General features: G+C 48.4%; 2 protein-coding genes across 2 annotated transcripts in view; one reads left to right on the top strand and one right to left on the bottom strand.

The window, feature by feature from the left end:
* The first annotated feature begins 1,649 nt into the window (after positions 1-1,649).
* Positions 1,650-14,039, top strand: LOC130113961 (methionine aminopeptidase 2-like). The gene is made up of 11 exons (XM_056281672.1): positions 1,650-1,812; positions 2,749-2,847; positions 3,088-3,150; positions 4,106-4,208; positions 4,617-4,778; positions 5,032-5,213; positions 5,563-5,657; positions 5,774-5,870; positions 5,988-6,091; positions 10,566-10,681; positions 12,215-14,039. The coding sequence occupies exons 1-11, from the start codon at positions 1,674-1,676 to the stop codon at positions 12,465-12,467; spliced, it is 1,413 nt and encodes a 470-aa protein (XP_056137647.1). The 5' UTR covers positions 1,650-1,673; the 3' UTR covers positions 12,468-14,039.
* Positions 14,040-18,315, bottom strand: part of LOC130113960 (netrin-4-like) — a 31,856-nt gene continuing 27,580 nt past the window's right edge. Inside the window, exons 9-10 of the mRNA XM_056281671.1 lie at positions 17,944-18,117; positions 14,040-15,325 (exon numbers count right to left, since the gene is read on the bottom strand). Of these exons, the coding sequence (XP_056137646.1) occupies positions 15,183-15,325; positions 17,944-18,117 (317 nt within the window). The 3' untranslated portion in view covers positions 14,040-15,182. The remainder of the gene's footprint in view (positions 15,326-17,943; positions 18,118-18,315) is intronic.

The following is an 18,315-nucleotide window of genomic DNA, read 5'->3' on the forward strand; positions in this document are numbered from 1 at the left end:
ATCATCTGAGGTCGTGTCCAATCCACCAGCATCGGCGACTGAGGTGTCATGTTCATCAGCGGCGCGTGGGTCACCGGGCATCCTCTCGTCAACTTCGTCCACGTTGTCGCTTGTCTCGTTCTCCGGACCCCTTAGATGCGCAACGATAAGCGAGATATGTTTAACGCACGTTCACAACCCAAATCCCTAAAAATCACCCACGAGAAGGAAATTTACCGTGTTGAGGAGGCTGCCAACTGCACGCCCTCGTTCGCCAACTTCAAGTGTGAAACGCAGTTTCGAGCACCATTAGTTTGATGGCGTCCTGTTGGCTGCGGATGGACATTTACATGGTTAATCTCCTACAGTACACTTTCCTCTAGCTCGCAGCCTGCGGGGGGTCAGGGATGAGCTGTCAACCTACCTGGTCAAAGAAATAGAGTGGTTCGGCTCGGAACTCTCCCGGCGTGCGCAGCCAAGACATTATCCTCCCCTACATAATAAATCTACCCATTGCTCCAAAGTTCCGACGAACTCGGAAAACTTTTACCTGAATCTGGTGGCGAGACAAAGCAGGAACAGCAACTCGTGGTGCAGATCCCCTGCGCTGCACGGTGCATGCCAGCGTTGTCCGTTCAGTGTACAGGGCTCGTTGCTCGGATACATATTGCGCTGCGCCCGTCACCAAGAAACGCTCCCGTATTACGCACCGTGGACGCATCCACCCAGGGCAGCGAGGGGAGAGGCTGTTGTTGACCATGTAAACAGCAGAGAATCACTCCCGTTGTGACGTTGCGTCGTGGCGTCCACATCCCTGCGTGGATCATTTCTAAAATACATACAACTAACGTGACGCACGACTCCGCGCGCTGCGTCGCGGGCGCAGAAATATGTGAGATGCCGATGTGGCGCAGGCGGCATGGCGACGCAGTGGTTAGCGCGGTCGCCCCACAGGAAGAAGGTCCTGGGTTCGAGCCCCGGGGTGGTCCAACCTCGGGGGTCGTCCCGGGTCGTCCTCTGTGTGGAGTGTGCATGTTCTCCCCGTGTCTGCGCGGGTTTCCTCCGGGTGCCCCGGTTTCCTCCCACAGTCCAAACACTTATAGGTCAGGTGACTCGGCCATGCTAAATTGTCCCTGTGTGTGTGTGTGATGTCCAGGGTGTCTCCCCACCCGCCGCCCAATGGCTGCTGGGATAGGCTCCAGCATCCCCGCGACCCTGAGAGCAGGATAAGCGGTCTGGATAATGGATGGATGAATGGATGGATGGATGGGGATATGGCGCAAAACTGAATGGCATTTGGGCTCTGGGTGCAACTTCTTTAAAATAGCGCAGCAGTGTGCACGCCATTCATCATTATGTTCCCCTATAGGCAGACTTCTCACAGCATTTGTGTTTATATGAGCCATTCTGACGGCTGTTTGACGTGGGGGTCCCCCCCCCGGGCCCCCCCTTTTTTGGTATAAAAATCGCCGCCACCGTTTCGCAGGTTCAGCGCAGGTTCTTTTTGAAACCAAACAGTTCGGTTCCTCAGAACCGGGAGGCTCGTCTCCCTCTATCCGGGTCAGGTTGTGTTGCATTACACGGAGCTCGTCTAATAGCTGGTTATTGGCTCAGCCGCCTCCGGGACACTTTCGGCTCTGACCACTGGAGGCTCCCAGCAGCTTCTGCGTCACTTGGTCTCTCGGTCGTGGATCATGGCGGAGCTACAGCGCCAAGTGGAGCCGCAACTCCTCAATGGGGACGAGCTGAACGAGGGGAGGGAGGACGCAGACGTGTCAGAGTCAGTCAAGAAAAAGAGGAGGAAAAAGAAGAGGAACAAGGCTGCCGCGGCAGGTAAGAGGGCATCGCGTCTTCCGTGTGGGGGGGAGAGAATAGCGCATTACTGTCCCCCTCTGTGGTGTCCAAGCGGGAGGCAAACGAGCCTCGGATATGCGGGACAGGAGAGTTTCTCAACCTGTCAGAGGATCGCTCCTGTCCCAACCCCCCCCCCCACCCCCCAAAAGTGACCGCGGCTCTTAACTTGGGGCCAGGAGGAGGCTGCTGACCATCTGCGGGACATTTCTGTGGAGGATGGAGTTTGCTATTCAGATAATGATGAAATGCTTGTCAGTTCAAGATATGGGGGTGGAATAAAATGTAATTTTTTCCCCCCTCCAGATTAAATATGTTCTATCCTATAAATCCCCCCCTAAGCTGCACACAATTATGTAATAGAAGTGTCCACAATTTTGCTGCAATAAGATGACAGCCACGGTCATGCAAGAAAGAAAAAAAGGGAAAAAGAAATTGGTGATATCCGCTGCTGAGAAAGTCATCGACGTATCATGATGTGGAAATATAAAGTTCTCAATCCCTGGTTACCCCCCCCCCCAAAAGATGCTCTAAGTGGAACCGCTGCCCACACAGCAGTGCCTCTGAAGGGCTAAATGTCGTAATGCTGCAAGGTACACATGCCCTTGAGGATATTGATTCCCAAGGTATAGAAACAAATTATGCGAGGACCCTGCCAAGTTCGGATCATAGTGGATGCACTTTCTTTCCAGATGACTCACAGCCATGAACAAGTAACCGAACAATTGCCCAACGACAGTGTGTCTTGACTCGTGTGTGCAAACCTTTTCCATGTGTGTACGCGTGTTTGTGCATATGTGCATGCAAATGTGCACATGCATTGCACGAGTGTGTGTGTGTGTGTGTGTGTGCATACGTGCATGCGTGAATGCGTGTGTGTGTGTGTGTGTATGTGTGTGTGCGCGTGTGACTTTGCAGCAGGGACGAACGGGGCCGAGGGGGATGGAGAGGCCGGAGGTGTTGGCGAGGTGACGAAACAGTTGGAGCAGCAAGTTTTGGAGGAGGATGCAGAAGAAGGTATGCCTTCTTACATTCCCCCCCCCACCCTTCATCACCATCGTAGTCATTGTCATCCTCAGCATCGTCATCTGCAGTGGGGGATATATGGCGGTCGTTAAGTGCACGGTTGCAATTCAACCAGTTAGGCCTGTAACGTGATATGTGATTTTCTATCGCACACCGGGAATGGTGCCCACAGCCTCCGTCGATAACGCTCCCTCTAGAAAAGTGCATTGAAACAAATGATGCTTTCAACAGATGGAGACGAGGGAGAGGTCTCTGCGGGGAAAAAGAAAAAGAAGAAAAAGAAGAAGAAAGGATGTAAGTTTAACCCTCCGCTGCAGCCGTCTGCCTCTCTGCCCGCTAGCAAAGGCGTGGGTTCTGGGTTTCTGTTGGCGTCGGCGGCTCACATTATAAACACGAGGACCGGGGTCAGTTCTCTTTAATTCCCACCTTTTCAGGAGTGCAACCGAAGCCGAGCACTCACGGTGACGGGCTGTATCTTGGAAAACCCCTCGGCTGTAAAACTCTGAAGGCGGCCTGCCTTTCTAGAAACTTCTTTTAAGGCCAAACATTATGTTATTGTGGTTGGCTTTGGAGGCGGCATGGTGGTGCAGTGGTTAGCGCTGTCACCTCACAGCAAGAAGGTCCTGGGTTCGAGCCCCGGGGTAGTCCAACCTTGGGGGTCGTCCCGGGTCGTCCTCTGTGTGGAGTTTGCATCTTCTCCCTGTGTCTCCATGGGTTTCTTCCCACAGTCCAAAGACATGTGGACCAGACGAATCTGCCGTACTAAATTGTCCCTAGGTGTGAAGTGTGTGTGGGCCCTGTGTGACGGCCTGGCGGCCTATCCAGGGTGTCTCCCCGCCTGCCGCCCAATGGCTGCTGGGATAGGCTCCAGCATCCCGTGACCCTGAGAGCAGGATAAGCGGTTCGGGTAATGCATGGTTGGATCGGCGGGTTTTTGCATTTTTAAGTTAATCCGCCTCCTTTATTGATCCCGCTGAAAGTGACTGATCCCAACTCTGAGACAGGCCGCATTCAGCACAACACCATCTATGATGTAATTAGCTGTGATGGTGCGCCGCTCGCCAGTTTGACAGCTTAATGGGTTCGTTTGCTGAAGGTGTGACCAATATAATCTGTGTGTCAGGGGCCTTATAACTTCACTGTCGCTGTGTTGAAAACACCGAGGCTAACTCCTTCTCCCCCCCCCCCCCTTCTCTCTCTCTCGCTCTCTCTGTCTCTCCTTCTCCTCCTCCTCTATCTGGGGCAACAGTGAAGGGACAGACTGACCCTCCCTCAATCCCTATTTGTGAGCTCTATCCCAGCGGAGACTTTCCAAAGGGAGAGGAGTGCGAGTACCCCCCCTCCAAAGACGGGTGTGTGACCTCCACGCCCTCCCACAGCACTCGGCAGCGCTCCACGGCAGCGTGACATGCTTAGCTCTTATTTAGGCCTCCGTGCTCTTGACCTCCTCCTGCCATGGACGCGTAACACCCCAGCGAGGGCCACGCGGCGCCATGTTTTGGTTGTCTCTTCCTCGTAGTCGCCAAAATTTGTGGGGCGTGCGACATGTTTGGTGTTCGTCGCACGCCAGGTAGAGACGCGCTCCCGCGCCTCCTGCAGGGTTGCCACCTGTGCACGGCTGGTAGGATGTCAACGCACTGCCTCTGCAAACATTCGCAGACCGTTGCATGAGGAGAAAAATAACACGCGCCTCCTCCTCTCTGTGGCACACCTGTCCACCCCCCCCCCCTCCAACCACCCACATCCCCACCTTCTGCCAGGCGCAGCGCAGCATGGCGGACCACCAGCGAAGAGAAGCGCGTGCTGGACAAGGCCAACGAGGAGATGTGGAGTGATTTCCGGCAGGCGGCTGAGGCTCACCGGCAGGTGCGGGCTTACACCCGGAGCTGGATCAAACCTGGGATGACAATGATCGAAATCTGGTGAGACGCAGGCTCTCATTAAGCCCCCCCCTTTTTTTAATGGGAATCCATTTATTGCCCCTCCAAATTCATGTTGTTTTGCACCGTTTACAACTCCAGACTGTCAGGACAGCAGAGGAGGTGCTATCCTGTGGTTTTGTTTATTTCTTGTTTTCCGACCTCTGCTGTCTGCTTCATCTGCCGTGACAGTAGTCCCACTGTCCTTGTCATCCTTTTTTTGTTTTTTGTTCATGTCGTTATCTGTTTCTGGCAGCGAGAGGCTGGAGGACTGCTCCCGGACGCTGATCAAAGAGAATGGGCTGAATTCGGGTCTGGCCTTCCCCACCGGCTGCTCCATCAACCACTGTGCGGCCCACTACACCCCCAACGCCGGCGACCCCACCGTGCTGCGCTACGACGACGTCTGCAAGATCGATTTTGGGACCCACATTAACGGTTAAAGCTGGGACTCAACACACATGCACACACCCATCCTCCTCCTGACACGCGTAAAAAACGTAGGGGGTCATTCGAAACTGACCTCTCGTGAATGGACGTCGCCCCCTTTGTCGCTGCTGCGTGTGCAACGACCACGAATGACTAGACTCGCTAGCCCTTGGCTAACGGGTCGAACCCTTTAGTCGACTGGTTAACGTAGTCGCCCGTGGTGCGGGAGACTCGGGTTCGCGTCCCGGCTGCGGCGGTTCCCGCCTGCCCCCCCCCCCCCGAGCTCACTATCAACGCAGGAACGATAACCCCGCGGAAGACACCTGTTCTGAATAACCGCTGTGCTTCCTCCCTCCAGGTCGGATAATAGACTGTGCCTTCACCGTCACTTTCAATCCCAAGTATGACAGGCTGCTGGAGGCCGTGAGGGATGCGACTAACACTGGCATCAAGGTACGCATGGCGCCTCTCAGCAATGTGTTTTAAAACGACAGGGCGGGGGGAGGGGGCGGGTGTTGAGGTGATGAATAATGTTTACCCATGTCAGTGTGAACACCTCTCTGCCCCAGTGCGCAGGGATTGATGTGCGTCTGTGTGATATCGGTGAGACGATCCAGGAAGTGATGGAGTCGTATGAGGTGGAGATCGACGGGAAGACGTACCAAGGTGTGATGAGGACATTTACCCCCCCCCCTTTCTTCCTCTCTCTCTTCCTCTCTAATGGGCCGCTGTTGTTTATTTTTGTTAAATCTCTATCTATGCATTGTTCTTTTTCCCTTCCAGTTAAACCAATCAGGAATCTCAACGGCCATTCTATTGGCCAGTACAGGATACACTCAGGCAAGACGGTCCCCATAGTGAAGGGTGGAGAGGCCACCAGGATGGAGGTTTGTATGTATACCCATGTTCGAAACTTAAAGACGTAATCTGTATTTTTTTTCTCCGTATCAAAATGCCATATTTGATACCTTTCCTGCTGGGGAAAAGGACTTTTGTCGCCTCAGTCGTTCAGCGTATTAGCATTCTATTCATTGCTACCGACAGGATCCGCCTTTCCCGCCAAATATTTAAATGATGCTGTCCTCCACCAAAAAAACGACCCCGTAGGTCGTTTGGACAAGCAGCTTATTACGACCTACAGTTACGTTTTTAAGCTACTCCCTCGTGGTCCTGCGTAATTCTAATACGTTCCTTTCCCTCTAACAAGAAGCGATCTCCTTCCATAAGCTATCGCGAGAACGAATATGAATAGAAGCAAAGTTTAATGTCACATAGCGGTTATAATGTCCGCGCTAGCTGGCTTGCTAACTTTTGGCTAACGTTAGGTTAGCTCTTATGTCATTCACAGGTAAACATACTGCCAATAGCAATCTTAGTTACTACACTAGACGGCGAAACAACACAGAAACACACTGACTACATATTCTATTGTTCTCAAATTGTTGGGAAGTATCTGTGGCATATCTCCTGCCGCCGGTAGGGGCGCTAATTTAGGAAACGCTCCTGTGGGTCGTATTAGAGGACAAACGACCTCTGTGTGGTCGTATGGGTTGGAGGACTTGTTAATTTAAATGTAAGGGCGCATGCGCAGGAACTGCCTCGAGTCTGCCACAGAAGACGAAGAACAAGAAACTTCCACTTCTAATGTGAAAGAACAATAGGCGCTAAAACACTAAACACTAAACGTTTAATTAGGCTTAATTATGCGTTTGATATGTTGCTCGCATGACATTGTTGATCCGTTTTCTCTATCCAAAATACGCACGCTACTGCTGGATAATCTCCTTAACGAGCTCCTGTTGCTCCCAACACCGTGCCAGTGTTACACCACAATCTGCGACCCCTGAAAATTGTGACCGTGCTGCACGTGAACACTTTCTGCAGCTTCATGATCTCGTTCGTGCCGAGTGGAACGCTGGGAAGTGCGTTATGAAGATGAATGACTGTGACCACCAGAATAGCCACTTTAACCCTCAGTTTAGGGTACATCTTACCCAGATAGCAAAGTTGTTGTGGCCCGGACCCGTCCCACACTTTCATCTGGCCCACATATCGCATGGAATGATGGCACCTGGGTGGTCCGCTCCTGTTTATCAGATCTGGGCCAGAACCAAGCCATAGCAATGCTGCATGCGCCACATATTTGCCAAAGGTGGCCCATATTTGTTTTGTGATATTTGGGCCATATTCACCATTTGCCACACAGGCCACTTCAGGGTCACATCCAGATCACATGTTGCCCAGAGCACCACATCTTTGCCAAAAAAGGCCCACATGTGATTTGGCATATTTGGGCCATATTTGCTATTATACATGTGGGCCACTTCAGGCTCACATTCATTTTGTCAGGGCCAGAAGAAGGCCATCAGTGCCACATCATTGCCTGAAGTGGCCCACATCCGGATGCTATCTGGGTACAGTGTCAAATGCTCCGAAATTGAACATTTGATTACACCTTGCTGAATCTGACAAGATTCTGAAGCACTGAATGAGGCCATGACGTCTCTTTCATCTATTTCTTTTTCTTCCTTTTTGCTGATGAAATTGAGCCGTTCCTTAACTCTGTGACCTTGAGTATAAATAAACCTGTTTTAAATGTTAAGTGTAAATGAAGGAACGTGTGGTTGGTTAGGGTTAGAAGTGGGTGTGGAGAGAAGTTTCAGTTGACTCCAATAAAGGCCCCTTCATCACCGTGCTTAGTACTTTAATTACACATTTAATGGCATTACCGGACACATGGAGTAACAGCACTTGTTGAAACACCAGCCCTTATTGCAATGTAGGAGTGATGGATTGTGGGAATTCTGAATTCATTCATTCTCAGGCTTTACGGAGGCCTTGCCAAGGACTCAAACACCTTTGCTTTTTGTCATTTGCAGCTGAGTGGAAATACTTTTCCAGATACTATAACATATTATACAATACAATACTATACTATACTGTACTGTACTGTACTATACTGTACTATGCTATACTATACTATACTGTACTGTACTATACTATACTTAACTGTGATACTACTGGGGTCCACACACCTCACACAGCTGCACTGCCAAACTCTATTTGGACAAAACGGAGCATTTTAATTGGCAAGCTGCTGAGTCAAGCTTTTGCCTGATGGTTGCAGCGGTGTGTGTGTGTGTGTGTGTGTGTGTGTGTGTGTGTGTGTGTGTGTGTGTGTGCCGTTGCTGATGTGGCAGCTTTGCGTGGCGTTGTATTTTTAGCTGAAGCGTGTTGTTATAAGCGGGCCATTACCCTCTTTGTGATGAGAGCGAGCTGGAGTGGCAGCTGGGCGTGCCGCGGGGCTGCTAGCACTCTGACTGATTATCGGTGCAGCGAGAGAGGGTGTCGCAGTGTTATCAGCTAATGCCACAGGGACCCGAAACAACAGCCGCGCACTGATAGAGGCGCAAAAACACCAACGGAGCCCAACCGCTCCGCTCACACAACAGCCCGCTCCACAGAGGACACAAGCATTCTTAATGGACTGTACATGGACATGTCAGCCACTGACATCTTGAGTTATTCATTCAATTTACTCTGTCACCTGCAAAAACAGGTCCACACACAGTGAGAGGTTTTTGTTCATTTCAGTGACCCTCAATGACGTGATAGTGGAAGGTTCAATACACATAAACACAATTTACCCACCTTTTTTATTTGCATACCACCTTGTTTAGGGCTGATATAAACCTTCATGTTATGAGTTCATGGTATACATCAAGGCAGGGGTGGAGCTAGGCTCTCAGCACAGAGGGGGCCAAGCACTCTCCAGGGGCCCTCCTGATAGCCATTTTGAAATTCACAACTGAAAAATGGCTGATATAGTATCCTATCCTGGGCGGCACAGTGGCACAGGGATTAGTGCAGTCGCCTCACAGCGAGAAGGTCCTGGGTTCGAGACTCGGGGTAGTCCAACCTTGAGGGTCGTCCCGGGTCGTCCTCTGTGTGGAGTTTGCATGTTCTCCTCGTGTCTGTGTGGGTTTCCTCCCACAATCCAAAGACATGTGGATCAGGTGAATCGGCCATACTAAATTGTCCCTAGGTGTGAATGTGTGTGTTTGCCCTGTGATGGCCTGGCAGCCTGTCCAGGGTGTCTCCCCGCCTGCCGCCCAATGACTGCTGGGACAGGCTCCAGCATTCCCGCGACCCTGAGAGCAGGATAAGCGGTTTGGATAATGGATGGATGGATGGATGGATGGATGGAAAAATGAATATGGATGTTTTATTGACCAATCGTTGTCTCAGCTCAGCCTGCTGTAGTTTAGTGTAGTCCATTTGTGTATTGCACTATCCTCCATAGAACAAAATAACCCCAACAGATTAACGAACTTTGTACACATCACGGTCCCTTTTTAAAACTTAATCCTCCTCTCCTTCATGGTGACAAACCTGCCAACCACTTTCTCAATGTTTATGTCCCGCTCAACACACAGCAAAGTGAGGCTAGATAGTTTGGCCTCAGCCATGCACCAACACAAATCTAACTCCACACTTGGGAGGTGTATTGCCGAGGACCCAAGGAAGTACAGTGTCGAGTGTGAAGTTGTCTGGGTGAGCAGTACTCGAGAAAGCTGCAAGCAGTAAAGTTTTCAGCAAAGTTAGTCATCAACTTTGAGTCGCTGCTTCTGCTTCTTCACTTCCCGTGGAGTCCGCGAGCGAAAACATGAACAACCACTCGGCCATTGCAACCCACATTGTAGTCGGTACTGGCGCTGCTGATGGGAATGGTTTTGCCTCATAGCAAGAAGGTTCTGGGTTCGAACCCTGGGGTTGTCCAACCTTGGGGGTCATCCCAGGTCATCCTCTGTGTGGAGTTTGGATGTTCTCCCTGTGTCTGTGTGGGTTTCCTCTTGGTGCTCCGGTTTCCTCCCACAGTCTAAAGATGTAGGTCAGGTGAATGGGCCATCCTAATTTGTCCCTAGGTGTGAATGTGTGTTTGTGTGTTGGCCCTTTGATGGACTGGTGGCCTCTCCAGGGTGTCTCCCCGCCTGCTACCTAATGACTGCTGGGATAGGCTCCAGCATCCCCAGGACCCCGATTGGGATAAGCAGCTTGGATAATGGATGGAAAATACATAAATTAGTGCGTTTCTGATGTTATTGCCCGACTTGGTTCATTGCCTAAAGATGATCATAGACTGAAAATCATAGTTTTACCGCCTTTTCATTTACCACTCCATCACCGGTTGCTCCCATTCAGAAGTCATTATCAGTTTCCACATCGTACCAATGCAGTGTGCCCTTTTACATAGTTTCTTACAGCGAACAAAGAAAAAGTTCAGGACGATTTCACATTTGATCACAGCAGGCCAAATAATGCATTTCCTGTCTCTATTTATTTCCCTCGGCTGCGTCTCAGGAAGGTGAGGTTTATGCCATTGAGACCTTCGGCAGTACGGGAAGAGGTGCCGTCCACGACGATATGGAGTGCTCACATTACATGAAGAACTTCAACGTTGGACACGTGCCAATAAGGTTGAGACCGCCGCCTTCGTTTCATTTCATCTCAGCCCCAATATCCATTGCAAAATATCGATCTCGTAATTATTTCGAGGTTGCTGTGCTCCTCGGGGCTTCCATCTGCAGGTTTATCATACCAAAGAGAAGAAGCAGGCGAGCAGTGGCATTGGCACATTCCTATACATATTGTATTGTTGTACATACTGTACAACAACACAATATGTATTGAAATACTCCTGTTGTACAGTATGTACAACAGAAGTTTTACATACTGTATATTTTGTGCAACTGAATAAGCAATACATTCTCACTACCTGTCAAATATTGAGAGGATTAGCAATCCTCAATATATTGTTCATCAGTGCAGTAATCCCCTAGTAGGTCTTCAGTCATGGCCTACTGATGATCAGATGATCAGATGGAACAGACCAGGCATGTCAACATTAATCATTATTATAGTGATTTTGGGGATAGAATTAAATCATTACATTGTTTGCACTGAATCAGAAAGTATAACAATACATTTTCTCTTTTTTATTTAAAGATCCAGTCCAATGATTTTGATCCTGTCTGACATGACTTTTTTTGTGCAATATTTTTCCGTTTCAGAAGTATCATTTGATTTGTTATAAATGTTTTAGCGCCCCTCTCTGAAGTCAGCCAATTCTCCCCAGATAGCAAAATTGTTGTGGCCCGGACCCGTCCCACACCCGACATTTCATCCGGCCCACATACCGCATGGAATGATGGCACTTGGGCGGTCCGCTCCTGTTTGCCAGATCTGGGCCAGAACCAAGCCATAGCAATGCTGCATGTGCCGCATATTTGCCAAACGTGGCCCATATTTGTGTTGAGATATTTGGGTCCATATTCACCATTTACCACACGGGTCACTTCAGGGTCACATCCAGATTACATGTTGCCGAGAGCACCACATCTTTCCCAAAAAAGGCCCACATGTGATTTTTTCAATATTTGGGCCACATTTGCTATTATACATGTGGGTCACTTCAGGCTCACATCCATTTTGTCAGGGCCAGAAGAAGGCCATCAATGCTGCATCATTGCCTGAAGTGGCCCACATCCGGACGCTATCTGGGTCAAGAGGTTGATTTTACAAGACTCTTTATTGATAGCTAGCTAGCTCGCTACCTAGCATGATGTTGCTAGGCAGCTATTTAAAAAAAGACCACCTGACAGACTGATGATGACAATTAATTGACCGTCACATCAAATACCATTTATTACCAGAAGCCGATTGGTTTTTTGAAACGGTTGAATTATGTTGACAGCCAGGAGGAGAGTTTCTCATGGGGCTTTAGTCACATTTTCACAACAACAGCAGTTCTAACATTTTGGGTAACTTCACATTAACAAATCCTCTGCTAAAAATACATTCTGATAGGAAAATAGGATTTTTATTGGCCTTTATCTTTAAATATGAACAGATATTTTGATAATACAAAAGAAAACAAGTCTGCACTGAAACAAATTACAGCTTGACTAGGTCTGAATTCTTGCCCGCTCCATTTCCTCTCTACACTGCAGGCTTCCCAGGGCTAAACATCTGCTGAATGTGATCAATGAGAACTTTGGCACCTTGGCGTTCTGCCGCCGCTGGTTGGACCGTCAGGGCGAGAGTAAGTACCTGATGGCGTTGAAGAATCTGTGTGACCTTGGCATCATAGACCCATACCCGCCTCTCTGCGACACCAAGGGCAGCTACACCGCCCAGTATGAGCACACCATCCTACTCAGGCCCTCCTGCAAGGAGGTAGTGAGCCGCGGAGACGACTACTAAACGCATGCGCAAAGTTGCAGGGCGATCCAGGAAGAGCATGTCAGCTCAGAGACAACAAACCTCGTCGGACCAGGATCACAATTATGCAATATTTCTGTGACCTAAAATCTCCATAGCTTGAACCCTGACCTTTATAACATTGTTTTAGCAACAGCAAGAGACTGCCGTTATGGCAATAGCTTACCTGTATATTTTTGGTTTTCCAAAGGATCAAGCCAATAGATTAAGGGCAAATCTTACAAGAAACATTTAATCTTGTCATTTTACTTCTTCCTTGCTGTACTGCTTTTAGAAAATATGCAACTATAGAAATATGCAAAAGGTTCATGCAAAAAATATTTTGGCAGATGCCTCATCTGATAATGCTATGCTTTGTTGCCTTGTTAAGACCCTGTGAGAAAGAGAGAGAAAAAAACTGCAATTAAAGTATTTATATTTCTATATTTATTTGCTCTATTTTAATTTGAGGCAGTTTTATAAGAAATAAATTGTTATAAATCTTACATTCATTGCTGTGTCCATATTTACAAGGGCAGTACGACTTCTGTTCATCACCAGTACATTGCCACAGTCAGACGCTTTAAAATGATCACAGGAGTAGTGAAAATGTACATTTCTCCTTGTCTACCAGACGGGGGCAGTATAAAAGCATGTAGCACAACTGAACGACCGGTCACATTTGGTTGTTGAGTTGGTTAAGGAACGCGGGGTGACTGATAGCACGGACTTCCTGTGCGATGTGACCATAAAACAAAACAAGACTAATCCCAGTAGTCTAAACAATGAGCCCATTGGTGCGTAGCCTGCGCAGCGTGGAATCAGTACGCAAGACAACGAGTACAGCGCGGGACACACAGAAACTGGAGTACTGACGTCACGGGGAGCACGAGCGCATCTCAAACCTCCAATTATCCCCTGAACATGGAAATCGCAGCCCATTTCCCTTAGTTTAGTAACGTCTTTGAATCAAGGACACGGGCGATGACGCTGAAGCCGAGGAATGCTTCATGTCTCCTCGCAGACCCGGTCCCGCTCCTCAGAGACGGCACGCAGGCCTATTCTTAACCAAGGCCCGGCTCAAATATGGCCTGTGGATTCTGGATCTGATACACGGTGACGTCAATTAAGACCCTGCCTTCTAATTCTTATTTATTTCAGGGGTAACCGGGGTGGCGGGTTTATGATAGAAACGAGCACATGAGTGTGCACTCTCTCTCTCTCTCTTTTAATCTCCCACATACACAAACACAAGTACACACTTCTATGTTTGCGAGGACCCTCACTGACTACATTCATTCCCTAGCCCCTAACCATAACCCTTACATAACCTCAACTCTAAACCCAAGTCCTAAGCCTAAAATAGACCCTTGAAGGAGTGATGGCCAGCCAAAATGTCCTCACTTTGCAAAAATAGTCCCCACTGTTATGGTTAAAACTGGAAATGGTCCTCACGAGGAGAGAAGTACAAGAACACATGCCTGCTCAGACACCAACAGCATCAGGTTCAAGGAGGGCCTATTCCAGTTTTCTCTCTCTCTCTCTCACACACACACACACACACACACACACACACACACACACACACACACACACACACACATCCAATATAGGATATGGAATGAAACAGAACAGAGATTTTCCTTTTTGAGGACAGCAGAAAATGCTCATCAAGTCCAAGTCTAACTGAAGCACCCTGACAGCAGTCCGATCCCATAACCGGACAACTTGGAAGTGGGACGTCAGCTCAGTTCTGATCCAGGACGTCAATTTTGTTGGTTGACAGGAGGTCCGCTTGAACAGAGCTGATGTGTTCTGCTCTTTTCAAACGAGCCGTCTGAGCGAACAGAGCTTTTCACTTTAAGCTGCCTGGACCCGTGTGTGTGTGTGTGTGTGTGTGTGTGTGTGTGTGTGTGTGTGTGTGTGTGTGTGTGTGTGTGTGTGTGTGTGTGTGTGTGTTTCCATCCTCTTCATTCTTCCGTCCCTGTCCTGACCTGTATAGTCCCAAACTTCCTGCCAAGGACATCAAGAACACACACACACACACCATTACACCCACTGTACAAACACTCTGATGCTGATTTGTGATTATCACCAATAACTGCGAGAGGACAAGAATAAATCAGTCGGTATCTTCAGAAGGTTTCAAAGTGTGCAGTTCTCAACGAGACAGATTTTGAAGGACATAACTTTTCTTTGGTACATCAGCTTTTGGCCGAGATACGGTGTATATTTGATGCATTAGCACCTTTTCTCCATATTGATTTTTAAGTAACCTAAACGGGATTTATGAGTTGAGGCGTATTGAAACATGTTAGTGAAATTCCCCAAAGCTATTTTCTGCAACACAATAAAAAATTCTTTTATGCCTTAGATTTGTCCTCTTTCACCCCTTAAGGAGCGTATAGTCGGTCAAGGGGTATCTGTTTGTCTGGGTGTTCCCAACACAACTTGATTAATGACAACCAATGTTGTCGAGTCCTCCAGTCTCTTCAGGGGGCCCGGGGACGACTGGCTTTGGAGACACAAAACAAAAAACCCAAAAAAACAAAAACCAAGGTGTGAAATCACAGTTGTGGGCATTTGTCCGAGCCATGCCTCATTCGAGAGTCGCTCATCCTGCCCTTTCTCCCACCCGTCGAGCGAATCCTCCTCGTCTATCGCGGGGATCATCTCGTGTTTCGTACCTCTGTCCATCCCCGTCCATGTTGCTCAGCCCTACCGGCGGCCGCAGTCTCTCCTCAGGATGAGGGCGAGTTTCTGTCCCAGGCTTGACTTCCACGGTTTTACCAGGCTCTTGGGGTTGATCGTGAGACGGCCCGTCTTCCGGTCCTCGTGACCTGCCACGATATACTCGGATCCTGGAAAGGTGAAAGGGAGGAGCAGTGCATGAGCCAGTGGTTTATCCCGAGTTTCAAATCTAATGAGAAAATCATTTTATATTCACCTTTCGTTAAGATAAGTCATGATCTTTTTGCTGTAAAATGTGATCTTGCATCCTGCTTTTTAGCCGTATCTCTTTTCTTTTTTTGGGGACCCCCTGGGACCCCCCCCAATTGTACCCAGCCAATTACCCCACTCTTCCGAGCCTTCCTGGTCACTGCTCCACCCCTTCTGCCGATCTGGGGAGGGCTGCAGACTACCACATGCCTCCTCTGACACATGTGGAGTCGCCAGCCACTTCTTTTCACCTGACAGTGAGGAGTTTCGCCAGGGGGATGTAGCACGTGGGAGAATCACGCTACCCCCCCCAGTTTCCCCCTCTCCCCCAGACAGGTACCCCGACCAACCAGAGGAGGCGCTAGTGCAGCAACCAGGACACATACCCACATCCGGCTTCCCACCCACAGAAACATCCAATTGTGTCTGTAGGGACGCCCAATCAAGCTAGAGGTAACACAGGGATTTGAACCAGCGATCCCTGTGTTGGTAGGCAACAGAATAGACTGCTATGCCACCCAGACGCCCCCATATCTCTTTTTTTATTGCATTTTTAGATGCAAAGCACCTCACGAATGTGATTTCAATCTTATTCACTCACAAACTGACTTTCAGTCTCACGTTCTGCTGTACCGTCTGTGTAGACTCAGGCTGCAAACCGCTCTAAAACACGGCGTCTGAGAATTTAGGCACGTGTAAGACAGTAAAGATTTCACTTTTTTTTTACATTAACATTATCATTAGTTAGAAAATGGAATTGTCCATGTGTTTTCATACGAGGTAGAGAAACACAATCGACAGAGATGCAAACGCCATTCTCTATCACCTTTAACATGCTCAGACAAATCAGTATGTACATAAAAGTTTTAAGTGTTTCTGACGTATCATTTTGCTTTTCTGGGTTGTTGGTTAGCTTAAAAACATGGTTCAGATGAGCTAATTTTAGCTCGGTTTGAACTGCTGCAAAAGCATCTATTTTACAATGTCAGTATTAAGCATCCATTCAGGATATGATGTAAATAATACAATGTTACAATGTTAACATTTCATTTAGCGTAACGCTTTTACCCAAAGCCACGTGCATCTGAGAGTTGATACAGCACAAACAAGGATCTAGTCAGGATCAAAGAAGGTTGAATCAGTTCATCTGGATACAACGTTTCATTGACAGATACATCTCATCACTCAGCTAGTTGAGTGATGAAACGTATCTGTCAATGAAACGTTGTATCCAGATGAACTGATTCAACCTTCTTTGATTTTCTTACCTGGATTATTGAGCATGCATCAAGACAGATCTAGTCAGGAGACAACAACGCAAGTAAGTGCCAAAAAACTAAGTTCGAATCTGATAGGACATAGGTGTCCACAAAGTAATGCATGCGACTCAACTGGAAATACATCCATCCATCCATTATCCGAACCGCTTAGCCTGCTCTCAGGGTCGCAAGGATGCTGGAGCCTATCCCAGCAGTCATTGGGCAGCAGGCGGGGAGACACCCTGCACGGGCCGCCAGGCCATCACACAGGGCTGACGCACACACATATTCATACCTATGGACAATTTAGTACAGCTGATTCACCAGATTTACATGTCTTTGGACTGTGGGAGGAAACCGGAGCACCTGGAGGAAACCCACGCAGACACGGGGAGAACATGCAAACTCCACACAGAGGACGACCCGCGATGACCCCCCAAATTTGGAGTACCCCGGGGCTCGAACCCAGAACCTTCTTGCTGTGAGGCGACTGCGCTAACCACTGCACCACCGTGCAGTCAATATTGGGCCTTCTTCCAATTACGAGGTTAAGACACTGATCCCCTATTGCACTGTTCACAAAAAAGTGGCACAACAGCTATATTTCACATCTATCACAGTATGTGTCCTTGTTAACATACTAATTGTGTTATGTTATAAGACCAGTGGCAGACTCGGGCTGTTTGAGGGGCAGGGGCGGAAAAAATAAAAAGAGCACCAGCTGTATGCAGTGGGGCACTCGTGTGCAGAAAGTCCATGTTTTGTCCGCTGGAAGGGCACCCTAGAGGCCACTTTATCATTTTTTTTATCTACTATAGGGGCATTCAAGAGGGCACTTTTACAGCATTTCTTTCGAGCATGGGGGCACCAGGGGGGCAATTGCCTCACCCCCGGTCCACCAGTGACTGATTGATTGCTTGATTGACTGACTGAAATACTGATTAACCGTTTTACTATATAATGAATCACTAGCTTATTATCATACTTACACGAGTGGCTAGATCAAATATTGCCAAAAACTATTATTGTGGAAGGCTGTTGAGGAGATGCTTCTATAAAAATGTGATGGTTGTAATCTTTGAGCTGTAAGCGTTGACTTTAAATGAATGATGTTAGGAAGCTGGCACCCCTTCAATGCTTCCTGGAGCGGTGACAAAGATCTGCTGTTGAGAACAAAAGCTGGCAGATTGTCCACTCAGGAGTCCACTTATTAGGAACTCATGGACAAGCTTCTGCACTGTGAGCAATAAAGTTTCTCATTCTGGCTGACTGTGGCTGACCTGGATTGAGGATAGGGCAAGTACAGCCCTGCGTGGTCCAGGACTGCGGGTAGAGCGTGGTCCCTCCTTTCTGGATTCTCAGCCCAGTGGTTTGGTAAAAAACCTTCTGGACCTTGACCTCCACCTCTGCGTGGGAGCCTCTATCGTGAGCGGACATCACCCTCGCCATCAGCACTGCCGGGACAAGAAAAAAACCAAGATTCAGTAATTCAGCTGCGTTGGAGGGAGGTCATAAATTGGAATAGGAATTATATATAGATGGATTAATTACTGTCCTGCCTGGGAAAATTATTGCAACAGCCGGTACATTAAAATACAAGTACACCTCCACACATATTACACCTTCTTACTACATAAACATAAATGGACATG

The sequence above is a fragment of the Lampris incognitus genome, chromosome 6 (assembly GCF_029633865.1).
Source record: "Lampris incognitus isolate fLamInc1 chromosome 6, fLamInc1.hap2, whole genome shotgun sequence".
NCBI lineage: Eukaryota > Metazoa > Chordata > Actinopteri > Lampriformes > Lampridae > Lampris > Lampris incognitus.

Excerpts from the sequence above, each read along its gene's own strand:
- LOC130113961 (XM_056281672.1), top strand. The coding sequence starts at position 1,674 with ATGGCGGAGCTACAGCGCCAAGTGGAGCCGCAACTCCTCAATGGGGAC. Across the intron at positions 5,658-5,773 it reads CGACTAACACTGGCATCAAG|TGCGCAGGGATTGATGTGCG; the intron begins GTACGCATGGCG and ends TCTCTGCCCCAG. Across the intron at positions 5,871-5,987 it reads CGACGGGAAGACGTACCAAG|TTAAACCAATCAGGAATCTC; the intron begins GTGTGATGAGGA and ends TTTCCCTTCCAG.